A 23230-nucleotide genomic window follows, 5' to 3' on the forward strand; every position below is an offset into this window, starting at 1 on the left:
CCTCTGGAGTTCTTTCTTGCTAGTAGGCAGAGGCCTCTCCTAGCTTTCCTAAGTATGTCCTGGTCTTAACTATGTATTTTCAGTCAAAAGTTACCCTAATCTTACAGACTATAAATGCTTACATAAATATTTGGGAAACGATATTTGCAAGAAAACAGACCTGAGCTTACAAGCTTGAAGTAAATATGCTTAATCCATCCCAATTTACATATTTTTCCTGATGGTGGAACAAAAACAAACGCGTTCCTTCTCTTACTGTGTGTGTGCATCCATCAGGGTCCTGCGGCTTGGGGGGCCACCACTTACCCTTCAACCACTTTTCTAGCACTGGGAATGGTAGAAATTAATGTCAGTCTTAAACAAAGGCATCTTTTGGTCTCAGGTTCCCTGAAATAAAATGTGTGATGGCAGTATCTTTTTCTTTGGATTTCTCTGGGTAAAAAAAAAAATCAATTCTTTTGGTTTATGTTCAAATTAAGTCCAAGACTATTGTTTCCTTTTTAACAGGTTTAAAAAAAATACTTTTTATCTAAGGCTGAAAATGGAAAACTGAGTGTGTATGCAGCGAGGAATGCAAAGGGCACAGGAGTGCACATTCCAGAGCGCTGCCGCTGGCGCAGGGATGCAGAGCGGCTGGGAGCTGTGCTCCCCGCTAGGGTCCTCCGGTAGTGCTGGGGCCTCCGTGCCTGAAAACACAGCCCGGGTTGATGTTGCTTGGCTTCTAACCTTCAGAAGATCAGTTCTGTGCCCGCTTTTTGGAGCAATGTTCAGAAGTCTTGAGTGGTTGTGTTTTTTTTCCTTTTTTTTTTTTTTTTAAGTTGTGTTGGAGAATTCTATATGTTAGGATTACACTTGTGGGTGAAAATGTGTGTTGGTAGCTCAGGGCTTTTTAAAAGAATTATACGTATATTTGCTTGTGTAAAATGCATGTATCTGTATATGATATTTTCTCTTAAGGGGTAAGTTAAATTTTTATAAGTTTTAGTTTGGATTTTCAAGTATGGAAATGATCAGAAAGCCAGATTTCCTTTCTCAAGCATTTCTTCAGCAATACATAGCCTGAGATGAACATCAATGATAAAAGAGTAGTTTTGTAGACTAGTCCTGCCGTACAGGTCTTGGAAACATGTTCCTATGGTTCAGGAGAGGAAACGAGTGGAGGTTGATCAAATTGCAGCATCAACCACATACTCAAGGGAAAGTGTTTTTGACTGAGTTTACGTATCCATCACAAACACAGGTAGTGTAGTAGAAAATATTGTACTGCTGTTGTTGTCACCAGTGCAGTGCTCCCTGGGACAGAGTTGGGCCTTGTGCGTGCCATGGGGCTCAGCTGCAGCCCCCAACCTGCCCCAGCAGCAGTGTACATCATGCCTCAGCCTCTGGCAGAGCAAGGTTGTGTTTGAGACTTTTGTATATGGAGTGGTGTGCATAAAATGTCTTACCTTACAATGTATTTTTGTCTTGATCATTACAGCTAATGTTTTGTGGTTGCTGTGCTTGCAGAGTGGCAAAGTTTGGTTATTTCTGTCTGATCTACTTCAAAGAAGTACCACAACACCAGTGTGTGTTCAGATTAACAACACTAAAACAACTGGGGTTGCTTTTTATTTATGGACTGTGACAAATATAAATAGAAAGAGGATTTGTGTCTACTTGCCTATTGAATGCGTCCTGTTGTCCCTGTAAGCTTTTGAAATCCTTTAGTAACAAAAGTCTGACCTGTAAACTGAGGAAAAAGGTCATGCAATTATATTGCTTTTAACATATTATGCCTTATTTCATATCAAGGGGTAGAAAGATGTTTGTCTTGAATTGTTAAAGCATTTCAGCTTCCAACTTAATCAGTGGGAACATGATGGGGCTTGCGGTTGATGAGTCCCACACTGCACCTCAGTGCCCTTCCTTGTGGTCCCTCAACTCCTCCGAACTGCCCTGAAGGTCCTTTGCCCTGAGGCTGGGCAGCCTCTTGGGTTATCAAGCAGTGTACCATGATCTACATATTCGGCCTGCTGCAAATGAATGCTGCAGTGGTTAAGTCTGGGCAGTTAGTTTCCAATAAGCAATGATAATCATTCCATGAAATTTCATATATAGCATTATTGCCAAATTAAACTGGAATTCAGCATGGAAAAACTATATCCAGCGCAGAAGCAAAAGCCAGTTCACTGTGTTCAAGTAAACACAACAGGAGACTGCTGTTTCCCAAATCCTAAACAACTGGCACATAAAATCATGGTTTCTGTAGCAAGATGCTGCAGAGTGTATCTATGAGTGCCTGTGTATCTGCCTGTTAGCCTGACCTCAGCTGCTGGCAAGACGTTACAGTATTTGGAAGTAAGGACAGTGTAAATGCAGGAAGAATACAGTGCAACCAAGATGCCTCACGGAGATAAACTGAAGGATTTCTTTAAGCAGAGGGAATGCAGTTCTTCTCATCCATTTGGATTTCTAGTGCGGTATTTTGTCTGGTGCTGCACAGAAAATTGTTGCTTCAGCTGGAGGATATAGGTCAATAGTTAACAGAAAGTTCTAGCTGTAGGCTGACATGTTCTGTATGGCATGGAGCCTGATGACTCTGCAAGGTCTGTGTTACGACTAACAGCTCTGGTGATGCTTTGCAGAACTTTTAAATACCTGTAGAGCAACCCTTATTTGCCTCAGTTGCCTCTGGTGTAACTCCTTTCATGTCATAAGTTACATTTCTATAATGCAAATGGTATATTGCTTCTGGCTTTCTGGAAATTTGCTTTAGCCTTCACCTGACAGATAGCCAGAAATGTACAAAAGGAATTATGTTTTAATGTCATCTTTTCACAAGTCAACAGTTTCCTTAGTAGCAGCATGTTTGTGAGAGTGGAATGTATGACCATAAAGCCTATCCACAAGCCTGTCGTCCTCCTCCCTAACAGAAGAAAAATATAATAATGTGCAGTACATTAGTTGTATTATGCCATTGTAAAAATAACAAAAATGTTATTGCTTCTGGACAATAACAATGCCTGTCTAACGCATCAGATTGTTGCTTTATGGTCCAGGCAGCCCAGTCTGTCCTTTTGAGGCAGGATGCTCTTGAAGCCTTCCTCTTGACTAAGCAGCTGTGTTGCATGTGTTATATGTGAAATGGTTCCTTAGGTTTCTTTTCCCATTATACTTTGACTTTCTTTGTTGAAAAGATTCTTTTCTCTTGAATTTCATTTGCTGTTACAGCATTTAGATAAAAATGCTGCATCTACATTTGTTCAACTGTTTACTAGAGTATTACGTTTAATTGCATGTAGTCATTTTTCCTGTTCAGAAAAAGTTATACTTGGCAAATACGGTCTTTAAGGCTGTTATAAGAAGTGATCATTATTTAATAGACTCCTTTAAGCCTGGTTGTTTGTTTATTTTCCAAGTGAGTAGCATTATTCATAGAATATAAACATAATTTTATTTCATTTTGTTCCTGCTTGTTGAACTTTTCTACTAGAATCCACAATAGGTCATTTAGGAAATCAGCAGAATGTTTATCTGACTTCTGTATTACTTCATTTAGAGAATTCCACCTATTTTTATTAAACCTTTTCCTGTGTCGTAAATAAATGCTTACTGTCTCCTAGCATTTTCCTATTTTTAGATATTCTCTTGTGAAGCTTTGAGAACACAGCCAAGCGAACTAAATTTTATCCCTTGTCGAAGGAGTTTTGTTCTTTAATTAGAAAAATAGAGACCAGATTGTCAGTTCTTCTAACAAGTTGGTCTATTTTAAATGAGGATTTCAAACAATATCTGAAGATACAAGCTGCAATCAAAGATTGTATTAAAGTGCATCAACTTCACAGCACACAAGCTGAGGTTTGAAAAAGATTACTTGAGATGTTCCTGGCCAAAAATACATATAAGTTATTGGGTTTGGTTTTTTTTTTTGGCTAGTGGCATGCAAATAGTTGTCTGAGCTGTGTGCCTTGTCTTATTTTATTTTTAACCATGGTATTAGCAAACAAGGATGAGCTCATCTTTATTGTGTGCATCACACCTCATCCATATCTGGAGGAGTTTCATTGCTTTATGGTTTCCTTTTGGACCAAGACTACGTTTATTTTTGCATGCCATTTGCTACTCAAAGCCATTCTTGACAAAAATATTCACTCTAACTTACATTCTTATTACTCTACCTTCATTTTCACTGAGGTACACTAGTATCTTTGCACACAATTGCAATCTTCCCAGGTTTTTAGGAATATGGGGACTTACCATGACAGTCATTATATCTGAGCTGCTTAATTCATTTTAGTTCTTTGATTATTTGGCACATTATAATGTGTTAATTTTTGCACTCATTGAAAGGTGTAAGCAGATGCACAGGAATTTTAACCAGATCTGTAGAAACGTGGCTTTGTGATTGTCCAACAGTGTACAGCAGATGTTATGGATTCTGTATGCTGCGGAAATGTCCTAAGACTTGTAAGACTTAAAAGTCTTGCATCAAGTATTTGTAAAAGGAGTGTGATTTGGGTGCTTTTGTTGTATGTTCTTTAAACACTCTCTGATGTGAGTGATAACGAAGCTATGAAGTCCTCTGTTTGAATTTTGAGTTTGCTATTTCAAATTGAAAGTTAAATGCCAAGAAATTAATTCTTTTCAAAACTATTTGTTCCTCTGCTTTGGGACTTTCTTTGGTATGTCACAATATCTCGTTTGGGTCTTAGGTATGTCACAATATCCTGCTTACCAGGGGATGCATGAACTACGTACATCCCTGCCCAAAAAGAGCATCGTACCCTTGAGAACTGTGAATAACAAGTCCAATTCCCATTAAAATATCTGTTTTTTACTGTGAAACTTTGGTTTTTGTTTGTTTTAATTCAAAGACAGACCATAAAACTTCAGGAAAGTCTTTAAGATGTAAAAAAAAATTATCTTTAATCGATCCATTCATTTCTCAGAATTTCTAAATCTGTAAAATGTATTAAATATTTTTGCCAGGAAATTCAAATATTCTGTGTTTTAGTACTTTGCGAAAAGTATGCATTAAGGCAATTTGAAAAATATTTGGCTCAACTGAGTCTGCTTTTCCAGCACTATATTATTCAGTTTCATTGAAAGCCAACAGTCTAATGACAAGTATCACCTTGTAGCGATAAGCAGGACTAACGCAATGGAAACAGCGTTACAAAAGGTGGAAGGAAAATACAGCGCTCACCCGGATCGGAAGATTTGGGGCTCGCAGGAAAAGGCTCCCACCAAAGAAGGATCTCTGCCTGGAGATCCTTCCTCAGGGGCAGTCAGCCCTTAAATGAGGCCTAAGAGGGGTGGAGCCAGGCTCCACCCCTTCTGGTTGCACAGGTGAATTGCCTTCACCTGTGCTCCCAGGGCTGACTGGGTCTTTCCTCCAGGTGCTCAATCAGTGGTTCAGGCCATGACTCAGCAGTTCCCATACACTCCTCAACTGTAAAAACATGAAGCTGCTATATAGTAATTACTGATAGATGTTTTGAGACGTGTAAAACTTCAACACATATTTCTCTGGCAGCTGGGTGGGCTTTTATATTGATTTGGTTTTTTTCCCCTTCATATACGTTAAATAAAAATGATTGTAAAGATTCAGAAAAAATGAAATACTTCATCTCATGTTTTTTCTCTCAGTCTATAATTGGTTTAATTTCAGGAGTTGTTTCTGAATCAGTAACTAGAAATTACTTATATTGGAGAAGTCTCCTACGGCATTTAAACTCCTAGCACATTGTATAGTTAATAAAAAATGTCTGAGTAGATATTTTTTTACCTTGTACTTTTAGGACAAAAAAGAAATGAATTTGTGTGATTGAAATGATGAAAACCTCATTTAAAACAAATTAAGGAGTATTTTGCTGAACTGATTTATTTCTCTACAGCAGAACTTAGCTTAACCTTTTATTTCTCTTGCAAGAATGGCTTTGAGTGTAATTTAAACTGTCAAATGACATTTATCAAATGATGGTTTTGCCCTGTAACAGGCAAATGTCTTCCACAAAATTGATTAGCTGCTGACCTCCTCCACCCTTTCCAGACCCTGCAAGGTAGATTTCAAAGTGCTGTAAAATAATCACTTCATTTTCAGTTTATACTTCAGCAGGAGGCGGTGAGTGCCTCAGTAGCAGTGCCGCAGCGTGCTCCCAGCTGGCAGCAGGGTGCTGGGAACCAGCCGGGCCCTGCCCTGCCGCACGCCCACAGGGCCTCATGCTGAGCTCCCTGTAACTCAGGAGCAGCATTAGGAATGGCTTTTTGCTGGACACTGGAATGAGTTACATTACAAAACTTCTATCATCTGGGTGAATGCGCTCTAGTAAGCAGGAAGGTGTTGTTTCCTAAGGCCTGTGGGTTGTTCAGTTATCAGGGAGGTGCCAGAAGAAAGAAGGATACGTTTCCTAAATATGACATTTTAGGCCCTCAATAGGTTTCCCCCAATGCATTCTTACTCATGAGCTCTGTAGCTTTGCTTGGTAAGGGTAAGTCCAGCGGGCTTGCTCTTGTAGGCTTTGACCTAAAAGTAGATGAATTGACTGAAGCGCTTTGCCTGGATTGAGGCATCAAAATGGCAGCTCTGTAGCTTAACAAAAAAGTGCTGCCTAATGTTTTTTCTCTTCAGAGCTCTTTGTGAATTTCCTTGCCAGGGAAGAAACTGAGACGCAGAAAACAAACGATGAACATAAAAATACCAGAACTGTTGCTTGTGTTAAAAGTTCAGTTCTGTTTTTAGGTCTCAATAATTTCTTTCTTCCAAACTCTTCCACTCCTACTTCTTCCAATGTCTGTGTTTAAAAATACATAAATTAGAGAAGAATGCTCTTGACTTTCAGACTCAGAAACCAAATGTAGCCTGTTTGTCTCAGCAGATCCGACTGCTGTGATTGGCTTTCAGTTCAGAAAGGGTGTTGGGGTATGAACTGAGCTGAAAAGGAAGGAGCACTTCCCCAGCTTCATCCACACGCATCATCTGAAGGAGCAGGGCTTTTCCTGTATGTACAGCTGCCAAGGGCCAGAACTGCGATCAAGGTCTTTTATCAAGCTGTTAGCTGTGAAAATACCTGATCCCTCCATAGATTCAACTTGAGTCTGACTGGATGATAAATTGAATTGAAAGAAAGCTATATTTGTGCTGCATGTTAAAGCTAAGATATTAATAAAATACAAGAAACCACGTATAGAATAAAGGCTTTACATAGGAAGAGAGTTTCAAAAGCATCCACTAAGTAGTGCTAAGTGGTCTGCATGAGATTCGTGATATGTTTGGAATGAAATTTTGGGCATTGGTCTACCTGGCTTCTTCCAGTATTTTTTTTTTTATCAATAATACCAGCTGTAGTGCATTCTGCAGGTTTCTCACTGCAGCATCGTACTGATAGGCATCAGATTGTATCTGTTGGAGAATGGGATCATTGTTCTGGCTCTTCCAGCTAAACATGCAATATATGCTGTAAATTGCCTTTATTATATGCTGCTTAAATATCTCATTGTCTGCTTTGCATACAAGCAATTTATTGCTGCTTATGTTCTGACAGAATGAAAACTAATGTTTAATTATGCATTGCCCTGGTAATGTGGTGTTTAGGGTGAATGTATCTGAATTAAATAAAGGCCATTAATAACGCCTAACAATTTATGATATATTCATTGCTTGATTTCAAATCATATAAATTAGAGAAGCTTATTTGAAATGTCACCAGTATAAGATGGCTTTGTGGGAACACCTCTCTGTGTGCTAATTTCAGAATCATTACCAGCTGAGTCTTGCTATTCATTCAGTGTCCAGTAGGCTTTTATTATTCCCTTATTTGCAGTTTAATTACAGCCTCTGTTTTCCTGACAGTGTGAATTCAATCCTGAACCTGCAGGAGCAAAATGAGTTGCAATCAGTAGGTTTTTGCCTGAAAGCCTCCTTCCCCTTCTCTCCCTCCCATCCACCATCCCTGAACCGTAGCTCTGAGCAGATCCCTACAGATTTTTCTGTACCATATATTTAAAGGAGCGATGCCGTCTAAGGCTTTCAAGGCATCTTCTTTAAAGCTTTTAAGTCATGAAGGATGTCTCTGTCTCACATAAGCAGTTGGTTTTGTACCAATATCACAAAGATATTTGAATAAATTACTTAAGGAGAGGTTTCCAGGTCACTTATTAATATTTTGTGCATATGAATTTGAAAATACTAGTAAAAGACATGAGATATTTCCACATAATATGCATGGATACTGTGCAACTAAAATCCTAATCACTTGTCTTTTAAAATAATCCATTCCCCAAGGCTATTATGTGAACCTAAATTGTTCAAAGATGTAGTAAGCCTTGTGTGTTGCTAAAAAAAACATGAAAAACAGCAGCAAAATTTTGTATTGGCAATAAATAAATCACAGGGCAATTAAAGGTTGTTGGTGGCAGAACTAGAACTATTTTCTTTAAACTTTGAGACAAGTTGGAATGCTGCAAATACTCTCTGAGCGTTTCATATTTGGTCACTTTCAAGCATGGCTGTACCTTCATACAGCGATAGCAAAGTGGAGAATTGATCCCAGTGACCTTCCCCTTTCAGCTTTCCCATGTCTGTTTGTGGGGGAGTTCAGGATATTGTTTCTTCTCCCAATATGGTTCCAGTTTGCACCACGATGTAATGTCACAACTATTCCCTTCTGTGTTGTGTGCATTTTCAAATTTAGCCTCGTCAAATCCATCCTAAAAATGCATTACTGCACAAAGAAACAGACCTTATTATACTTGAAAGGTTTAAATTAATTAATGGCCTGTGCCGCTGGGACATGCCATTACTCAGCTGGTGTGCTATACCAAAGGTCAGTTCTACTATATGTTTATCACCTGCTTTTTCTTCTCTCCTGCTATAGGGGGAATTCCTTAAAATATTAGAGAAATTATATTTCCAGACCTCAGAATTAGTGGATCTCTATTAAAAAAAAAAGTTCCGCAAAAAAGAACTCTGTTACAGAGTGATTTTTTTGTTATTTTTGAGGGGAAGGTCTGTATGTGCATTCACATCTTGTAGAGAGCTTCATGAGATAAGTGTTTTGAAATTTCTATTTACAGTATAACAAGCTCTAAAGTGTTCAAATAGGAGTACATGTGGGTATGTTATTCTACTATGTAAGGGATGTCTCTAAGGCCCACAGGTACAATTAAAACTGTGCCGCTATAGCACAATGTTAAATCTTTGCAGCATGAAAGCAAATCTACAAATGTATTCAGGGACACTTTACATTAGTATATTAAGAAAGTGAATGCATGTGAAAATTTGATGCAATTTTAATCAGCTAAACCCCCTAATTTGGCAGCGAACTTGCTATTATTGTCGATAGGTTATTTGGAGGTGTGTGAATTCAGCATAATTCATTGTATTTGACTGAAAATGGTCTTGGTATCACTTTTGACTGGGATGGAAAGGTATGGATCTCCGTTATCCCTTTTCCAAGCGTGGAATTCGTTGCATAATCTGGCAGTCTAGGACTAGAGTAGCTAATTCTTTATAAGCAAACAAAGTTCCATATCTCTGCATAATCTATCTGCTTCTCCTTAGTTTTATTTGTACAAGAGCTAGGCTAGTTCTGCATGCGCATGAAACTGCTCTGCGGTTTCAGGGTGAGATTGATGTGCCGCGATATCAAATGCAGTAAAGAGCGTGTATGTTAGATGTTGTGATGTTCGATCTATGTGCTGTTATTTCATGTCATAGTTAATGAGGTGTCAGCATGATTTATTAGGTTTGTACAGCTGTGTTTTCAAAAATTTACTAGAGTTCCTCCTTTGTCCTGCTTTGGAAGGAGGAAGGAGCGTTCTCCCTGGCACTCCAAGGAGCAGCGCACATTCAGCCCATCCCAGGCATCTCTCTTGTTTGTTGCTCTGCTGTACAGCTGTGGTGCCTCAATCTGTAGCTTCTTAGGGCTTTCCAAAGAAGCATTCTGTAAAGGAAATTCAGCTGATATTTATCAGTTTTCATGTGGGCCGCAGGGGTCTGAATAATAAAAATGAGAGATGGCAAGACACATTACTGAGACTTGAAAAGACTGATGAGTGATGAGGCTGTCTGACCTGCCTGCTTGCGTCGGTTTCTGCCCTCTTTTTAAGAGGAAAACGGTTCCTCACTGTTTTCAGGTTTTGTTTAACTTCAGTTCTGCAGAAGATCATACGTTTTTTCCTATAATATTTATAACTTACGACTGCTTCAGTGAAGGCTTCTCAGAGAACTTCTCTTAAGCAGGATAGCATCTAAGGGCAGGAACAGGTTCCCAGTTGGGAAATGTTTTTGGATAAGAACAGCCAATGCTAAGAGCACAGGTCACCATTATTCTCTTACATCCACCTCTGTTGCGCGCTTGTAGTCTCATGTAGAGTTCTCCCCCTGCACCCCATAGAAAGTTGCTGAAGCAACGTGTGATATGGGGGTCTAGAGCGTCGCAAGAAATGATCTGAAAGAACTGTTGCAAGCTAACAACACTGTTATGTTTTTCATGCTTTACTTAAAATTTACTAAACTAAGAGTTGATTAATGCACGCAATTACAAAAACGTGTACAAGCTAAGTAACTGTGAAGTTGTTTACATTCTGTCATAAAGATGTGGCCAGAAGTGGATAGTTCTGAAATTCCAAATATATATGAAAATTTTAATACTGAGGATGCAGACAGTATTTCAAAATTAGAAAGAGCAAATGGTATCCATAAATATAACAAAATAAGGAAAACCTTCAGACTTCTGCATTTATTTCTGAGCACAAATTTGGAAATTTAAGTAGTTTGTTGAGCCTGAGTAATCAAAAACATGCCTGAATGCTGTAACTTGCAAAAGCTTGGCTGAGGTCTGCACTACTGTACAAAAAACAAGGCTCTTCTTCCTGAGTCCAAAGCTTGTGCCTTCATATGGAAGCAGCATTTTATTTTTCCATAAGTAGTTCAAGACATGAACAGGTAAGACTAGTTTGTGAGCTGCAATGGTGAATAGTCATTTGAAAGATAGGATTTGGATTATCTTTGGAAAATGTAGCTCAATTGGCTAAACAAGAACAGTATGTTAGGATTAAAGACCATATTGCTGGTGTCCTCATTGACTTTCCTTAAAGCACATGCTCCAGGTGTGCTTTGAAGCACTTTTTTTTTCTGAAACAAGTATAAATATAGAGTGTTCTTTCTTCTTTCCGAAGAGTCTATCTTGTTAATACATTTAATCTGGAAAGAATAAATCTGTTTTTGCACTTTTCTTTCACTTACATTCACTCCCAGGACACATACACAAGTAACTGCAGGCCAAATAACGTTTTTTTAATTAAAACACATGCAGAATCTTTGCAGAGTTATTATCAACTAAATATATTCTTTTTTCTCTAGATCAATGAACTGAGCCATGTTCAAATCCCTGTTATGTTGATGCCAGATGATTTCAAAGCATACTCAAAGATAAAGGTGGACAATCACCTTTTCAACAAGTAAGTACAAGTAACAATTCTTTGTAGACAGGGATAGTGGCAGTGATATTTTTATGAAGTACTATGAACTCTGTTATTTTTCAGCTGATGGGACTGAAGTTTTGATGATTGAGTTAATCCTGTGATAAACATAACCATCTGTGCTGTTCTGAAAAGCAACAGCAGGGGCTGCTGGGCAGTATTCTTCTTCCATATGGTTTATTATTGCCTTGTGAATATCTTATATATTGAAGGTGATCCTCTCTTGGTGTGTTTATCTGTGGCTGCTCCAAACGTTTATTTGGGTATTTTTTAAAGTGTAAGTTCAGGTGAATGTACTTGCTAATATTTTAAATGAAATATTTGGACAAGAATGAAAATGTAAAGTGTAAATTGTAAAGCTGAATGATATGCAACTTTTAATAATGCATAATATGAAATTATATTAACCGTATAAAAGTTCCAAAAGCGCTATGATAGTGTAATATAATATCCACATCTCTTAAAATGATCTTCTGTGAACGGTCTGTGCATAGATACAAAACTGTTAGTGCTACTGTAACTTATTTAATAATACAGTAGGAAAATGAAGAATTCTGTTATGTTGAATCTTCTGCTCTATGAAAAAGTTCAAAGTTACTTTTCTCAGATCTGAAATTAATTACGGGATATTAAAACTAGCCCTGTGCTCAGTAAGTCCAATTTTCTTGAGGCTTTGGCACTGTCCATACTTTCTGGTGTCACAGATGGTATGGTAATTCTTGTATAATGCAGCCTGAGATTTCACCTTTGAAATAATTTTAAGGGCAATGGGAAAACACTCTTTCCTGCTTTTTAGTGCAGGTTCAACTGTTAGAGACAAACATGTATAAATCTGTTGAACGTAGTAAAGACTAGAACGTGGTGAGCCCAAATCTCATTCGAAGAAGTAAGACTTTGGAGGAGAGATTATAAATCTCCTTATTCTCTTCTTTGTATGAACAGAATTGAAACAATACCCTAGAGTTACTTAATTGCATATGCAGGTAAATGAAGTTGATTTGGTTTTATATTCTTTCAGAGAAAACATGCCAAGTCATTTCAAATTTAAGGAATACTGTCCAATGGTTTTCCGTAATCTAAGAGAGAGGTTTGGAATTGATGATCAGGACTTTCAGGTAAGTTCATTTTCGAAACACCAAAAACGGTATATATACCCTGTTTAAAGGTTCGTAATGCTACAGTTGTGAATAGGCCAACCTGTTGAAACAATAATTCTTTATTTAGATATTAATTGGGGAAAAACTAAGAGGAAAAAGTAACCATTCTCCCTACTCCTTCCCCCACCTGCAGCCAGAAGATTTCTGGTTTGCCTGTCTTGCCTGTCTTATGGTGGCCTTTCGTTATCTTCAGTCCTCCTTGTTTCCCACCACGCTACCTCCCAGTCGTAAGCTGTGGTATTAAAACTGAGAGTCTGTACTTCTTGCAGAAGGAGGAAAAAGCCATCTCTGTGCACTGCTGACAAGAGATGCTGTATTCAGCTGAGTCACTCTGGTAAAGGTTGCTTTAGGGATGTGTCCATGTTAGATGTGGTTTCTGAAACCACCACAGCTGTCTGTTTCCTTCGTGTATTTTTTTGTTGTTTAGAAAAGGGTAATCTGTGGCAGCCAATTTCATATTCCTTTGTTACCCTTTCTTTTCCCTTTTTTAAAAGGATCTGCAAATAAATAGCTTGAAAGAGCAGATACAGCAAAACAAGAAGTTGCTTTACATTTGGCAGCATTGTTTCTTGCAGTCAAAGCCTCTTTCAGTCTTTGCAAAAGAAAGTTCTTGAACTCTGCTTCAGTCTGATTTGCCAATACTCACTGACATTCCCTTTTCCATTAACTGTTCCTAATGTGCATCATCTCCATCACAGGGATAATTCCTTCTGCAGTCACCCTGGTGAACAGCCTGTCCTACATAGCACTTGCTCTGTAATGAGTGTTTGCTTCCTGGCATGTTCTTTTACTTTTTTAAGCTGTTTCAGCATGGGCTGCAATTTTTGTTGTAGCCTGTCCCTAAGATATATCAGAAGATATTTAATAAATGATAATAAAATCTTTATAAAAGATTTCAAGTAGCTAAAAAATTATACAAAATACATCTATGATAACATTCCCATTCATGCAATATAGAACAACCTGAATGCTGTAGCCCAAATCTAAATCTAATTCTTTCAGCAGTCCCCTTTACTAATTTTCCCCTTTCTCAATATGAAGCAGCATGTTAAAAATGCATACATTGGTTAAAATGTGCTTGCACGACTGTAGGTAGAGATTAAATTATGACCACGGCAACTTTGAGAAGATATCTTGCTAGTAAATGGAGAAGGGGGTTTTCTCCTTTCCCTTCCCTTCCCCTCCCCTCTCCATAGCGATGAAGGCTGGGGCTGAAATATCAAGTTACATTCCTGGCTTTCCATCATTCTTGATGAACCAATGAGAAATGTTAGGAAAGACACTTAAGCCCTAACACACTTAATCCGTTTATATGAAGGTTTCCTTTTTCTTGGTAAAGGAAAAGGATCAGTGTGTAGTAGGGGAAGATGTGATTGCTCCTAAATTTAAAATTATGGTGTCAGCTCATGCTTGGTCTCTTTTGGAAGATAGGATGATGACAAAGTTATTTTTCAGTAAGTATATACTAGAAGACTTAAGATGCTGTCATTAGTTAAAGCTGGGAAAATGGGCATAATCTAAAATGGTGCATTCCACAGCATCATGGACTGTTTTCATCTCCGGTACTGTTCTAACCAAATCAGGAATCCCTTTGTTGTAACTAATACTTGTTGGGTTTATTGACCGTCACTAAATAAAGTTTCCAGATTTCCAGATTAAAAAGAAAAAAAATACTTTCTTGTAGCTATCTGTTTTAACAGCTTTTGCTAGTGAAACCAAACAATTCAAAAGAGGAAAATGCAACCACATCCTTGTTTTTGATTGGACATTTACATATTATTTACAAAAAAAATCTTCAGTGCTATTTGGTATTTCAAGTTTATTTAGCATAAAAAGAAAATTAATATAATTTTGACCCAAGGGAGGGCAGTATCTGCATTCTCTATTCTTTTCTCTCAGTCCAAACAGTTTATCACTCTGAATGCTTATTCTACAGGACTGTTCTAGTAAAAGAAAATAAAAATACTCCAAGTAGTAATATATTTGAACATGTTTTTAAACTTAAATTATTTTTACAGAAATATACATAAATGAAAATTCAAGTCATAGGATCGTAGAAAGTCTCCGGGGACAGGGCATCAGCCACATCACTGCAAGTTGTTGTGGTCTTGCATGTACAATAGGGATTACCCCCATTAAAAGCAGAAGTTGCTTTCATTTTAAGTCTACATTCCCTGTGATTTAAAAGGGAATTTGACAAAGGGAATGTACTGTTAAAAAAAAAAAATCCAGGTAATCTTTGTGTTCAGGGAGTTATTTAAATGAATGTTGATTAAAATGATTGTCTTCTACTCAGTAAACATGATTTGGAAAAAACACGTACAATATTAAGCTGAGGGAAAGCTTTTGGAACAGATAGCAGTGTTTCTTACAAAATGATTTTTAGGAAAGGAGTCCCAGTCAATTGTGAACAATGTCTTTCCCATTAGTGAGCAAGACAGGACTGATGTAGATAAATAAACCAAGTTACCCTCTTCATTAGTCAGACACACCAGTATAAATTGGGCAGAACACTCTTTAAATGTTTTTGTTTTCAGAGTGTTCAGCAGATATTCTTGATGAGTTTTTCCAGAGGGCAGATAGTGCTTACTCATAAGGAAAGATTAACAAACAAACAAAAACCTGCGTCATGAAAATACTTTGTTAGTGTATGCTCTAGTTACTGAGCTATACTCATTTCTTGAAATTATTTACTTTGTATAATAGTTTTGTGGGCTTCTAAAACACAGAAATTCAGTTTGTATTTAGAATGATTAACATAGAGATCTCCTCTTAACACTGAAGAAAGATTCAATCTTAAAAAATATTTTTTTCCCTACATTCAATGCAGCTTCAGAAGCAGAACTCCTCAAATGACGTCACTGCTGCCCTACAAGAAGCCATCTCTAGCAGTGGCAGCTACAGTTCCTGTAATGGGCTCCCACCTTTCACATGATGAAATCCAAAATGTCTTTGTTAACCTACCATGCATCTGTCTGCCTTTCATAGCAAGATGGGCATCTCTGAAAGATGCTTGGATTAGTACTGAGCTAAGATTAGTTTCCTAGAGGTACATGTGTTGCTAATACTGATTGGCTTTTTTTGGTGATTCACTCTTTATTCTGGATGGCAGTGTGGAGAATATAGTATGGATTTAATTAAACCTTGAGTTTTATCCAAAGTTTGCCTATATAAACTTGTCATGATACACTGCATCTTCAACCTATGTTAAGAAACTTTGTTTCTGTGTCAAAAATGTTTTAGACTCTGAGCTTCCTTCTTCTTAATCACCTATTACTAAAGTATTTATGGCATCGGATAAAAATGCATGCAGTAAAGGAAATCACTACTATCCTAAATGAATTTTTGATTACTGCATCCCTCCTCAGCTTCAGACATTGATGTTGCAGAAGTTACTTTACAGAAATGCCTCTTATTTCCCAAAATATATTTACTCAGTGGGGTAACTTCGGAGTTTCTTTTCAGTTTGGTTGACGCCATTTCTTACCTAATAAAATATGTGAGTATAATTTTGGTAGAAGAATTATAGGACTGGCTTCTGGCAAATGCAAAATTAGGAGAGGTTAGCAAGATAGCAGCTAACTTATGCCCCACAACCAACTCCAGAAAAAAATAGGATCTACTGCCATTACAAATGCTTCTGCTCCTACTGCTCTGGAAAATAAACTTAATTTACTGTCCTCCCACACATCTGTCCTTGCTTAAAGTTCTTGCTGAATCCTTCATCTGGATTCTACAGGCAAAAGAGGGAGACCAGGTTCTTGCCCTGTAAATAGAATTGCTCATACCAGAGGGTACCGATGTCCCACTGTACCTAATGAATTGTCTTCCTGAGTATCTAAATTTCACATCACCAGCTTTCTTGTAATGAATATTTTTACTCTTTTTGTTTGACTTTTCCAGTTCCAAGAAATCATATTCGGAGTTCACAAACTATTTTACAACCTAAGATGCTTGTTTAAACAAAAAAATCAGTTGGTAGTGATACATCTTTTTGGAACAGGCTTGTGACTTGTTGTACTGGCACTGGCTTGGATGAAGTTAACTTGTTTCATAGCAGCCTGTGTGGTGCTGTGTTTTTGATTTGTCTGGATCAGTGTTGATAACAAACTCATATTTCAACTAGCACTGAGCAGTACTTGCAGAGTGCCAGGACCTTCTGTTTTTGCCACTCTGTGAATAAGCTGGAAGTGGGCAAGAAACTGGGAGGGGACTCAGCTGGAACAGCTAACCCTGATTGGGTAAAGGGATATTCCATACCAATGTTTAATAAAATGCATAAATACTCCTGGAAGCAAGAACTACCTGAAAGAAAAATCCTGTGCTGGTCATTTTAGCATGGTAAACCTGTGCATGGGAAGTTTTTGAGTTCATCAATCAAATGAAAGAACTGTAGCAGAGCATACAGTCTGTGGATCCCAAATGAATATTGGCACCAGGATCCTCAGAACTGCTGACATCTTGTTTGACGTGGTCGTGTGCAGTCGTGTAGTAAGGTGTGGAACCACCTATACTAACAACAACTGTGGCATTTGTGCTCTTTCCAGCACATAAAAATAAGGTATGCAATCTGAATATTATGTTCTTGGATTTGATGCTGTAAGCGTGAGCCCAAGTAGGAATTTAGGGACTGTGGGACTGAACCTTAGTAGGTATGGCAACACTACAGCAATTTTAACTCGTTTCTCCTGGTCTTCACTAGAGCAAACAGATATTTTACCTTGCTTTCAGCAGTGTCTTGTCTAAACTAAATAACACTCACAACTGGATATTCAAACTAGAAAACAGTAATTTAGCATGTGTTGGCAACATCAAAAGACAAGCTGATAGGAGTTCCCTGAAGGCAGCAAGCCCAGCTTTGCAGGGCTGAAGGAGAAAGGCTCCCAGATAAAGATCCCTAGTATTTTCCAAGGCAAGTGCATGCCTTAAACTGACAGCTCCAAATCCAGACAGTCTGAATAGGATGACTTGATTTAGGGAAGAATCTTGTGTTTCATTGACTGTACTCTCATTAGACCAAGTCAAGGAACCCGTAGTCTTGATCACAAAAGGATAGTTCACAGATGTTGAGAATGTGTACATCTACATCTGAACAAGACCACAGAAAGCAGTTGGTATTTCTGGCAGATGTTGTTTTTCTCTCCTGGAGCCCCTGTGACATTCAACATGGCTCTTTTGAGCCCTGCTTTTGAGCTGACTGAAAACAGAGCACAGTGTTATCCATACAGCTGCCAAAGGCAAGGGGAGGTCATGCCACTGAGTGCATTTGCAGGATTGGTGGTCAGCTGTACATTGCTACATGCTAGATTTCTTAAATATAATTTGGTGTTTCAGTCAGTGTTTCTTGATAGACTGACAGATTCTGCCTGCAGATGTAACGCTTTCCAGAAAATTTTTCAGTGCAGGCTTTAGCAAAAGCAGTTTTCCCACTGAAATTTCCCACCTCTTAACATGGCAACTTGTATGTTATGGGAGAAATGTCTTCCTGTAAGTCTATTCTTCTAAATAATATGAATAATATGAAGCATTTTCCATTGTGCCATCCTGCTGCAGACATGAATGTGCTCAATGGCAATGGTAGAATGCACATTGCCAACGTTCAAATCAAATGCGAAAGTTTTCCCTACCCGTTGCTGTACGACAAAACAGATAACCCTGGATTTGATGCTTCTGCTATTATAACACTGTTGCTTTGCCTTTCTTCTGTAGAACAGCAGGTAAAGTTCTGTCCTGAACACATTCCCAGAACTCGGCTGATTGTTTAAAATGCAACAGAAAGTCTTGGAGGCTCCATGTCCAGTAGTATGACATCATTTCTGAATTGTTTCTTTATCAGTAATCAATTCATCCACACCCATAATTCCCAAGATCTTTAAAAAATAAAATTAAAATTGAGAAAACTGCAAGCTTGTCTTCGTAAGAACCCGTGCATGGGCCAGGCAGTGTTGCAGAAGAATAGCCAGATCCTGTGTATGTAATTCCCCTAACAGCAATGAACTACTGCCAGGCTCTCCCTCTGACCTATTATTTCAGTCATCACAGAGCATCATCTGTGCACTTGTTTCTGCCTATTCGTTCATGCAAAGCTTGCCCAGAGGCCCTCGTAAATAGCTTGGGATTTGATCTGATTTGTCTTTGGGGTATGTGGTTGAAACAGTACGGGAATGTCTTGTGACACTCATTTTAGCATCCCACGACTTTTGAATGAGATCACAGTACCAGAAACTGTTGTTTCCCTTCTGTCCAGGCGTTGCAGAATGGGAAAGATTTAAATCGATGAGAAGCTGTTAAGCCAGTCTATTTGAAAGATTACTGTTCTTCTACATCTCTCTGTGCTTTATCACCAGAATTTTCCTATTGCCCTTTTTCTCTTAGGAAGCACTCAGTCTCAGTGACAATTTTTATTGGAGTCCCTTTTAAGATTAGTTACGTGAAGAATTTGTATTACATCCAACATAGTTCGCACATTCAAGGTTTCTAAAATATAATCTCATCTGCTAAAGCAGCAGTTAGAAAACAATGACATTTACATTAGTTGTGTAGAAGATTAGAATGAGCTAATTAAATTGACCTTTAAATCTCTCCACCCTCTCGGAGGCTGTGGCTAATCCTTGGCCTCCCACTGCGGAGATAAATATCCTTGCTGCGAGCATTTCAAGCAAAGTGGGCAAAGGAGGAAGAGCCTTGCCAGCAGTTCGTCTTTGAAGATGAGGGCACTACTTTGCCAGTTATAAATGCAGCTTGCAGTTGAGGAAGGGGGGCAAACCTTTCCTGTACTTCAGGCAGGGCCTAAGGTTCTGCTCCATGTGTCTTCTGACAAACAAAATGTTTCATTTGGAAGATGTAGCTCTAAATAGATTAATTTGTTTCTCTTGGAAACAGCCAGCATCTCTCTGGAAATTGATCTCAAAATTGGTCTCCCTTTTTTTTGCTGTCTTGTGTTTGTAGAACTAGCATTATCAATTATACAATAATTTCTTTGTTGCAGTAGGCTGCTATTTTTATTGACCAATGCACAAGGTAAAGTACACTTTGCAACAATAATGTGTTGATTAGATTGTTTCTCCTCAGATTGTTGCCGCTGTTCTTTGCTCTCAGGGCCATCTCCTTACCCTTTTCCCCTTTTCCCTTTTCACGGGGTGTGGACCCGTGGATGCCCCATCCCCTTCGTCACGGAACTGGGCCGAACGCCCGTAAACCGTTGACAAATGTGCTAGGTGATGCTTTAGCTGGTACCTAGCGACTCCTCTTACAAAGTGTTTGACTTGATTTTTTGTGACTTTGTAATTTTCTAAAATGCTAATTTTTAGGGAGCTTTATAGTCAAAAATAAAAACCATGTGAATACGAGATGATTAAATGACAAGAATCAAAATTTAATTGTCAATGAGCAATTGACATTTCACGTAGTGGGAACCTGCAGAAGAGGCAAAGTCTGTCCAAATAGCGAAGCGTGATAAAGACAAGAATTTCATGTAAAACCACTTGCACCACCTGGCATTCCAAACAAAATGCCTTTTAATATGGTCAGATGAATAATTGTATGGAAAAAAGGGAGTGCATACTTAAAGAGCAAAAGTCTGCACTTGAGGGGGTGGCAGCTCTGAAAAGGAGCAAGAGGTCAAAGGGGACAAGAATGTAGCACTAGTGTGAGCTTTCAGTGAGGAGTAACTGCTCTTTTGGGTGGATAAGTTGGAGGGTGTGCAATAAAACCAGGAAGAACTGTAACTTCTTTGAGTGTATGTTTATTTTATACTTAAAGCTAATATTATATTTAGTGTTGGTGCTGGTCATCTTAAAAAATGGATGGCATTTTGATACAGAAGAGATATGGGAAACTGGCATCAAAACAATTTAAGAACATAGAGAATGCCTTGTGATGAGACTTTCAGCAGTACAAGTGACTGACTTCTAGAACAACTGCAGTGGTGAGTCTTTGCCTTTTGAAGGTGGAAAATCTGGACGGTCTTACTGGAAATTGTTCCTAGACCAAAAGCAAAGATTGGAATTCAGTTTTGGAGAAGCTGGTGAAAGGAGATGGCTTGTGATGTGTGGTGGTTGTGTTGGATTCTAGTTCATGAAATTCTACCAAAGGCTCCAGAAAAGCTCATGTGATCTGGCAGGGGTTTTGTTTTGTTTCTATGATCTTCAGAGAATTTTGGATCAGGACCTCTGGAAAGAACATTTTCCTTACCTACTGTATTTTTACTGTAGGAATTAAGATAAAACTCTGCACAGAAAAACATGTCGATGGAAGAGAATGGGTCTATAGTAAAACTAAACGAGCTTTTAATTAACTTGATGAAGAATATGCTGTTCTTAGGTGAAATTATGATGTAATTTAGGTGTGCTGATTAACATTTTGTATCAAGAACTCTTTGGGAAATGAAGTTCTAGTAAGTGGTATAGCTTCTACCCATTTATGTGTAAAGCTGTATCTAGATTATTTCATCAGAAATTAATTCTGTGATGTGGGACAAGTTCTTTGTGATTTGTACAGAAGACCAGATGAGTATTTCTGGTTGCCTGCAGATTTGCCTGCAGTGCAATGTGGGTGATACTTTTAATATTGATTTATTTCAGGTCTGTGAGACTTTCAGCCAGTGATTTCTCATAGAGAAACCATTTGGGAGAGAGAGGGAGGTATGCAAAAGAGAAATGTATCTATTAGTGGTATCTCTGAACTTGGCACGCTAAATGTGTCTTCGAGTTGTGTAAGTAATTACACAAGTAATTTAGCATAGTCTTTAAATGACCTCATAAAAGTATTCACATTTCAAAAGTACAAAACCTTCATTCTCCTGAGACCAAAAACCAGCAGGCACAAGATTAAAACTTCACAAATTAGAGGTGAACAGGGAATTGGCAGAATGCAGGCGCTCAGAGCAGGAGGCTTCAGGAGAGCTGCTAAGTGGAGCTGTTAAGTGAAGCAGAGTGCGTGTGGCTGGCAGATGTATTTGTTAGTTATGAGGGCGAAGAGAGAGAGGCTGGAATAGTTGAGAAAATGTGAACAAGGTACTGTGACCCTGTTTTCTTTGAGTTTTGTGCTGGTAAAGATAGAGTATAAGCACGTGATTTTTATTAACTCATTCCGACTAGTGCTCTGACATGGTATGGCTAGATAAATATCCTACTGTCTCTTCACACAGTAAGCAAGCATTATGTGCAGCAGTGAGAGCTGGTAAAAAGGTTGTTAGGTAAACCTGAATCTTTCAGAGGGTTTTTTTCCTGTATCTGAGGGATATACTACCTGTTCTATCTTTGTGGCTCATAGTTCTGCTCTAAGTGAGGAGTGGCTCCTTGCCATCTGCTCATATTCCACTTGATTTTCCCCTAATTAAGAAAGAGAGCCCAAGGGAACTCAATCGGGTGTTAGCCATCATCTATCTCTTCCTGCATCTCCTTCCCCCTCCCTCGGCCCTTCTTGTATTTTCCTTTTGGAAGAGGGAGATACTTGATTTCCATTCTTTGTTTCCTTCCTGATCCCATATGGAACCCTCACCTAAGAAGGAGATATTCCAGCTGGGGACCAGGGCTGGTCCTGCCTAATGAGTTCACTGCTGAACAGGAAAGCAGAGGAAGCACCTTATGCTGCTCTTTTTAGGCACATTGAGTCAGCTTTTCTTCCAATCTGTTTGTCCATGGACATCAACGGTGCCATTTATTATCCTGTTTTCACTTTTTGCACATGGCGTCAATGAAGTTTATCACTGATGGTGTGGCCAATGTTGTTGTCTCCTTGGATTGTGCTGCATTTGACAGAAGTCAATGCAGTGCATCTGGTAATAGTCGCAACCACAAGGCAATACAATTCAAATAAACACATACTTTCAGTCTGATCACTGCTACAACATGACTTTATTATTGTCTGCTTGAAGTTAAAGGTGATTCTCTTAAAAACTGGGCTTAGATAAACCCAAAATAGGTTAAACTCTTGTCCTTATCTAGATATATCTTATGGGGCTAATATATAATTTTAAAAGAGAAAATTCCACAATTTTTCACACTTCGTGGTAGACAGTGCATACTAGAGGTCACATGAGGTGCTCCTGATATTTCTCTTTGAGATTTCTTACACGTTATGGGTTTACTAGTGGCTGTGCATGAAAGAGGCTTACGCGGGACCTTGTTGGCCACCTTGTGTGCTAACTTATGAGACACAGTTTCCAGCAAAGAGTCTCTTCCACTTCTAATAGATGTGCTATTCATTTGTTAGTATTTGGCAGGGTTGAATAGGGTTGAAAATGATTTGATATATACGTAACAGTGTTGGGTCAGTCAGGAAAGTTAGATTCACCTACATCAAAAAGGGAGGATGTTAGTGTTTTAAAAGTATTTTTAAGTAGCTGTGTCATTTCCACTTTGAATCTCGTGAACTCTTCCGGTTTTATCGTTTGTTCATTAATTTACTTACTGGTAATTTATCAAGCGCAGACCAATTGGTGTCATTTTTTTAAAGATACTTTGTTGTGATGATCATGCAAATGTGTATTTTATTGAAGACTGATTTCTCATTATAAAGAATTAGTGTAGTTGAAAGGTAGGATATTTTGCATGATACATGGAAGCTTTGCTTTTGAAGGAATTTGAACTTCCCTTTATTCACAGAAG

The 23230-nt window shown here is 38.4% G+C and overlaps 1 protein-coding gene across 2 annotated transcripts in view; it reads left to right on the plus strand.

The window, feature by feature from the left end:
• Positions 1-23230, plus strand: part of PIP4K2A (phosphatidylinositol-5-phosphate 4-kinase type 2 alpha) — a 103417-nt gene that overhangs the window by 42366 nt on the left and 37821 nt on the right. For both annotated transcript variants that reach the window (XM_021385907.1, XM_021385905.1), the window contains exons 2-3: positions 11345-11442; positions 12482-12578. In XM_021385907.1, the coding sequence (XP_021241582.1) occupies positions 11378-11442; positions 12482-12578 (162 nt within the window). In that variant the 5' untranslated portion in view covers positions 11345-11377. The remainder of the gene's footprint in view (positions 1-11344; positions 11443-12481; positions 12579-23230) is intronic.

The sequence above is a fragment of the Numida meleagris genome, chromosome 2, assembly GCF_002078875.1.
Source record: "Numida meleagris isolate 19003 breed g44 Domestic line chromosome 2, NumMel1.0, whole genome shotgun sequence".
Lineage (NCBI taxonomy): Eukaryota > Metazoa > Chordata > Aves > Galliformes > Numididae > Numida > Numida meleagris.